Source organism: Nansenia antarctica (genome assembly GCF_963989245.1).
Source record: "Nansenia antarctica genome assembly, chromosome: 18".
Taxonomy (NCBI): Eukaryota; Metazoa; Chordata; class Actinopteri; order Argentiniformes; family Microstomatidae; genus Nansenia; species Nansenia antarctica.
In genome coordinates this window covers 17,547,667-17,554,881 of record NC_137691.1, presented here as the reverse complement: position 1 = coordinate 17,554,881, position 7,215 = coordinate 17,547,667, and the positions used below count along the sequence as shown (strand labels likewise).

Genomic DNA, 7,215 nt, shown 5'->3' with positions numbered 1-7,215 from the left:
GGGCTAGAGGAACACAGCAGTTGTCATGAAGTGCCCCTTTTACTTGGGTGGGTGGTGGGTGGAGGGGTAGAGAGAGAGAGAGAGAGAGAGAGAGAGAGAGGGGGGGGAGAGAGAGAGAGAGAAGGGGGAGAGAGAGAGGGGGGGGAGAGAGAGACAGTTTAGTGTTACACGGTGGGGAGCAGGGCCGGAGCCGGACCTATTGTGAGCCAGGAGAGGCAGTGACCTGGAGTAACGCTGTCCACTCAGGAGATGTCTCTGGGGGGGGAGGAGCCGGCCTTCCAAAACAAGGTTCTAAAAACCTAAAACCAGAACAGGGCCGGGGGGGGGGGCATCTCAGGGCGTGGTCCCCTGCAGGTCAGGACTGCAGGAGATTGGAGAACCTCTTTTCGAAGAACACGTTTCTTCTTTCGGTTCTAGGTTCTAGAGGGGGTTGTCAATTAGATACGGAACCCAGATGGGTTTTCTTTTTTTTTAAAAGGGTGTTCTCCGACAGTGATAGGGCGGAACGAAGGAACCTTTCTCTTTCCACGCAGCCAGCGCCTTGTGATGAATACAATCGGCCTGCAGACAGTACACAATCCTGGGGCAATGACAGAGAATGATAGAACTTGAAAAAGAAACATTTAGATTTGATTTGTTATTTTCATTTTTGGGGGGGGGGAAAAGGCGTAACTTACAAGCGCTTTTCAGTGGTTCTGCTCTTCTAGTTAATACATGGTTGTATCTCTACTAGGATGGAACTCTTTTCCCAGAGAAAAGGGATAGTAAAACAGATTTAGTAGTGCTGCTGCCCTTGATGTAGTCGTGATGATGTGAGCTCAGTGGTAATTTCATCTCGCTGACGTTGTTGATTTCTCTGCTGAGCTGTTGATGTACCACGCCACCACATGAGAAGCTCTGTTAGATAGTGTGTGTGTGTGTGTGTGGGTGTGTGTGTGTGAGTGTAAGTGTGCGTGTGTGCATGCGTGTGTGTGACGCTGAGAGCAGGTATAGTGGTGAAAAGTGTGTTTGATGTGTGATGTTAGTGAAGAATGTGTGTGATTTTAGTTAAGAGTGTGTGTGATGTTGGTGAGGAGTGTGTAATGTCAGGGCAGGTAGAGCAGTGTGTGTGTGTGTGTGTGTGTGTGTGTGTGTGTGTGTGTGTGTGTGTGTGCGCGTGTGTGTGTGTGTGTGTGTGTGATGGTTGTTGGCAGGTATAGAGAGAGTGAGAAGTGTGTGTGTGTGGTGTGTTTTAATGTCAGGGCAGGCATAGAGGTGAGAAGTGTGTGTGGTGCAATGTTGTGGCAGGTTTGGTGTTATGAAGACAGAAGGTGATGAATAGGAGGCTGTGTTTGTGTGTGTGTGTGTGTTTGTGCGCCAGCGTTTGTGTGTGTGCGGAGAGCAGGATAGCATCCAGGAGGACTCCTCCGTGCCCCTCTGCCCATTTCCCCCCCCCCCCCCCCTCCGCAGGGCAGGACTTGTTTGGTTAACAGTCTGATTTATGACGTTGGGTTTTGTAATTCGCCAACCCCCCCCCCCTTCTCTCTCAACCCCCCCTCCCCCACTCTCCGCCACAAGATTACACAGTGAAGTCACTCCTGCTGCAGCTCAATGTCTCCCTACAAAATATTGACCTAAAATAGAGAGATAGAGGATACCACTACACCTGTGAAAGCACCACATACACACACACACACACACACACACACACACACACTCCCTCCATAAGTCTCTCTCACTCACTCACTCACACACTCACTCACATACAGTTGCGTCTCTGGAAATACACACGTCTATATATACAGGTTGTCCCCTTTTCTCTCACACGCTCCGATACTGTACACAACGATTTATCGGGCCACACACACACACACACGTGCACATGGAGCGCGCGCACACACTCACACACACACACACACACACACACACACACACACACACTTGCATAACCACATGCTGAATCACAAACACCCTTGTCATCTCACACACATTTTCGAAACTCCCTGTCTTGCACACATGGACACACACGCTCATACACACACCTGCTATGGGGGGCTACACACACACACACACTGACACACACACACTCGCTCTTTCACACACACCCTCGACATGTGGGGCGGCTATTGGTCTTTCCCGTCCGACCCCCTGCCGCGCTTGACAGGTGTAGTAGAGCTGTAAGTCAATCAGTGTTCCCGCCGTGGGGCGGGGGGGCCGATGGGACCCCCCTGTAGGTATTTATTGGGGGGCCGGGGACAGCTGGAGGGGCACAAGAGATCTCTATTTAGACACTTCTCCTCCTCATTATCAGGCTAGCATCTGAACATGTGAGCTGTGAGCTGTGTGCTGAACAACAGCCAATTACACAAGAACGCCGACGTCATTCATTCGCCGGTCGGTCACTGACCAGTCCGCCCTTCCGTGTGGTCCGTGTGGCTGAAATAGGTTCTCGGGGGGGCCGGTGTCCCTCCCGGCAGGTCAGGACTCCTCCAGGAGAATCCTTTGAAGAACAGGTTTTTTGGGGGGTTCTAGGTTTCTAGTTGGTTGTCGATTCGACCTTGGAACCGAATGGGGTTCTTTAAAACCCAATAGGGTTCATTCATCAGTCCCTGACCATCCACCCCTCCATGTGGTCCTGTGGCTGAAATAGGGTTCCTGCCCTTTTAAGACCGGCCACTGCCCTCTTAAGACTGGCCACTGCCCTCTTAAGACTGGCCACTGCCCTCTTAAGACGTGTACGGGTTACCGAAGAGCTCAACCACCTGTAGCCGTGTGGGACCACAACCCACACTAACCACTTATATAAGAATATAAACAACACGCACCGTAGCAGTCTTGGGATGTGGAGTTATCTAATCTCACGCTTCGTGCCGGAGATCTATCTTATGTTTTATTTTGACACAAGTACGAATTGTGAAAGTGCTGTTTAACTGTGGGAGAAGTGAAATTGTCCTGTGCTTCCCTCTGCGAGCTGTCATCTTATGTGTGTTGTGCTAATTGCTTGTCTGAGCACACAGGAGCTGCCAGGGCTGACTAATAGTACCTACAGTGATGTGGTGGTGGAATGAGCAGGTGCTCTTTAGATCTCTGAGCTCAATTACCCCCATACGCACTAGACGCGCACACACACACACACACACACACACACCTGCCTACAGACTACACACACACACACACACACACACACACACTACTGTACACGTGCACACGCACACACACACACACACACACACTACTGTACACGTGCACACGCACGCGCACACACGCACACACACACACACACACACACACTACTGTACACGTGCACACGCACGCGCACACACACACACACACACACACACACTCTCCCTTCTCTCTCTCTTTCTCTGACAGACTAACACTAACATTACCCTCACACGGTAACTGTAACTAAGTACAGAGCTGGAGAGTCATCCTTCACCTTGTGTTACTGATGTTTACATTACTGCCTTTGAAATACAGTATATGGACGTATGTATGTGGCACATTGCACATGTCTCCTGATATAGCTTTTTATACTTCTGCACATTAGATACTGTACATAAACTACCTCACTGTACATAGCTCATAACTGTATATACCTCTGAACTATACTGATGTTTACAATACTACCTCTGCACATACTGTATATTACATAGTTACCTATTACTTACTATTCTTGTTCTATTTCTGGTTGGATGCTAAACTGCATTTTGTTGTATTGTACTTGTACTCTGCGATGACAGTAAAGTTGAATCTAATCTAATCTAATCTAATCCAATCTAATCTAAATCTAATCTAATCTTGTGTCTCTGAAAGTTTCTGTATAAAATGAAACCATCACTCTCCTCTACCTGTTGATCACTAGTCTCTGGGTGTCAGACCTGTCTCTCTGTCTCTCTGTCTCTTAGGGCCAGTTAGGGACAGCCTCTGTAGAGATGACAGGTGACAGTGAATCACGTTGTTGGTGTCTGTTAAAGGGGTTTCATCTCTGAGAGCCTGCAGGCCTTATCAACACTATCACCTTACCAGAACAAGGACAGACACACAGTCACAGCTAGGTGACACCAGACTATGACGGCGACTACTTTTGATGTGATATTACTGATCATTTCGATCCAACTGTGTTTGTGTGTGTGTGTGTGTGTATAGTTTGTGTGTGTGTGCGCGTGTGCGTGTGCATGTGCGTGCGTGTGTGTGTATTGTGTGTGTATAGTCATGTTTTCCCTGGTCCTGGTCCTGACCGTGTCTCTCTCCCCCCGTGTGTCTGCAGGGCGTTAGGCTGCCGCTGTCTCAGACCTGTGAGCCCCTGTGATGCCAGTGGACATGCAGCCACATCAGGGGCTGTATCACTATGAGTCCTCCCCCAGCCAGCCGTCCAGAGGGTAAGACCACCACCACAATAATGAATAATAATAATCATTCATAACATTTGTATAGCGCTTTTCCGAGGCTCAAAGACGCTGACAATATGCGAGAAACGTAAAACACAGAAACAACAAGCGACAGATAACATGAGCACATAGAACACAGAGTTAGCGAACGGGGAGGGGGGGGGGGGGGGGTGTGGGGTAGGTAGGGACGGGGGAGATGGTTAGGGGTAGGGGAGGCTGTATGCATGTCAGGGGGGGAGGGGGGGTGGCAGGGTTAGGGGAGATGGGTAGGGGTAGGGGTAGGGACAACAACAACAACAGCAACTGTGACCACTACTAATTCTCCCCTCTGTGTCCGTCCAGCTCTCTGAACCCAACAACAACACACCTCTAGATAAAGACCCAAGCGCTTCACTCTGTCCCCCCTCATAAAACAACCTCGCAGCGCTAGTTCTAGAGAGCGGCTCTAATCTTCTCTCTTACTCACGGGCCGAGGCATTCTCAGAGAGAGCAAAAAGCCCAGGTCCTGCAATTGTTGTGGAGATAGCTAGCTCAGCCCCCTCTCTCCCCTCTTCCCCCCCCTCCCTCCCTCCCCCCTGCTCCCCCCAATGCCACCCAGGTTGCGAGGCGAGTCAGCCCCTCTCTCTCTCTGACAGCTGCTAATTACAGGCTGACCAGGCCCCGCTGAGCTCTGCATGACTGCCCTCGCCCCGCTCAGGTTACCCTGCCTCTCACTCCCTACCAGAGAGAGAGAGAGAGAGAGGGGGGAGAGGGGGGAGAGAGAGGGGAGAGGGGAGAGAGGGGAGTTAGAGAGAGAGAGGGGGGAGAGAAGGGGAGTTAGAGAGAGAGAGAGGGAGAGAAGGGGAGTTAGAGAGAGAGAGGGAGAGAAGGGGAGTTAGAGAGAGAGAGAGGGACAGAGAGAGGGGAGTTAGAGAGAGAGAGAGAGAGAGAGAGAGAGAGAGAGGGGGGGGAGAGAAGGGGAGTTAGAGAGAGAGAGAGAGAGAGAGGGAGAGAGAAGGGGAGTTAGAGAGGGGGAGAGTTAGAGAGAGAGAGAGGGAGAGAAGGGGAGTTAGAGAGAGAGGGGCAGTTAGAAAGAGAGAGGAAGGGAGTGAGAGGGAGGGAGTGAGGGGGAGAGGTGAAGAGAGAGTGTGTGTGGGGGGGGGTAGAGAGGGTGAAGAGTAAAGGGGTGGGTAGAGAGAAAGAGAGAGTGTGTTGGGGGGGGTGGTAGAGAGAGAGGGGAGAGTGAGAGAAGTGGGGAGACAGAGAGAGAGAGAGAGAGAGTGAGAGAGAGAGAGAGAGAGAGAGAGAGAGAGAGAGAGAGAGAGAGAGAGAGAGAGAGAGAGAGAGGGGAGGGGTGGGCGGAAGGGGAGCAAGGGTGGGATATAGGGAGTTAGGGACAGAGGGAGGTAGAGAGGGAGGGATAGAAGAAGGGAGAGATGGGGGAACCCGCCATAGTGGATTAGGGTGAACAGATTAAGCTCCTGTGTGGAATACACGTTGTGGTGAAAGAATTAGAGAACTGAAAAGGAGACTTAGAAGGTATATAGATGAATGAAGTCTGCTCTACAGGAGAGAGAGAGGGAGAAAGAGAGAGAGTGTATGTGTGTGTGAGAGAGAGAGAGAGAGAGAGAGAGAGAGAGAGAGAGAGAGAGAGAGAGAGAGAGAGAGAGAAAAGATGGAGCGTTTCTGAGAGCCAGAGGAAAGGGCAGAGAACACATTGAAATTCATGAGAACATTGGAAAGTTCCAGCCTAGTCTTCCCTCCTGAGCTCGACTTGGGGAAAACCCATCTGGGGGAAGTTTCCACAGAAACTTTCTGAATTAGGGTTCGGCGCCATCTGCTGGCCAATAGGAAATATCGCAACAGCTCAGAGGTGTGTAGAAATCCCCTTCACTGGGGCTGGGGTCAGATTCTCTCCTCTTGCTCCTGCACAGTGTCCACTCATTCACTCATTCACTCCCATTCATGGAAACCCTGTCTTGCTCTTGCTTACACACCTGTACAATGCGTTTAGATCCATCCATGAGTAGTGAATGAGTGCACCATTTCGTGAGCTTAGAATTCTTTTTTTTTTCTTTAATTTGTTTTTTCAGATTGTATCCCTTTTTCACCCAATTTGGTAGCCAATTTAACCCAACTTAGCATCCAATTATCCCCTGCCTATTGCATGGGATCCGCCGCACGACCCCGTGGCCGGCAGTCCCAGAGGAGGGCGCCAGGCAGACTAGGCTGACTGGCTCCTCGAGCCCAGTACCGTTATTCCGGCACCCAGGGGGCGGTGTTGCGCGACGGATCCTAGTCCAGAAATACTCCTATACCCCCCTCGGAAGCGGCCGGCCAATATGCCGCTTCCCGTGTGCCTCGGCCATATCTGGATCTGGCGAGCCGGGATACGAACCCCGGCCCCGGTGGGCAGCATGCACTAGCGGCCAGTGCGTAGACCGCTACACCACCGCGGGGCGTGAGCTTAGAATTCTAAGGTTCTATCTCCGTCTAGGGCAGTTCAGAGATATTGAGCGTCAAAGTTTTTACATTCCATTATGTTTTGTGAGATGGAACCTTTGTATTTTATGAATTACTAACTCAAAAATGTCAACATTTTAAAAAGAACACCACACAGGCGTTAATAAACACCTAATGAATCAGATTATGTAAAAAACAAAAATGGAGATAGAACCTTATAATTCTAAAGATAAAATCAACTTTATTGTAACCAGAGGGGAAATTTGTCTTTGACGCTTTAAAGTGCTACTGCTGAAAACATCACATAACGCATCGCATAGCCAGGGTCCCTGGTTCGATTCCGGCAGCCATCAACCTATTCTGCATGACTTCCTTCCTGTCAATCTGTACTGTTTCTATCCCC

General features: G+C 50.3%; 1 protein-coding gene across 1 annotated transcript in view; it reads left to right on the top strand.

The window, feature by feature from the left end:
- Positions 1-4,290: 4,290 nt before the first annotated feature.
- Positions 4,291-7,215, top strand: part of gli1 (GLI family zinc finger 1) — a gene marked incomplete at both ends in the record, with an annotated part of 15,089 nt that continues 12,164 nt past the window's right edge. The window contains one exon of the mRNA XM_080548008.1: positions 4,291-4,361. Coding sequence (XP_080404134.1) covers positions 4,291-4,361 — 71 coding nt within the window. The remainder of the gene's footprint in view (positions 4,362-7,215) is intronic.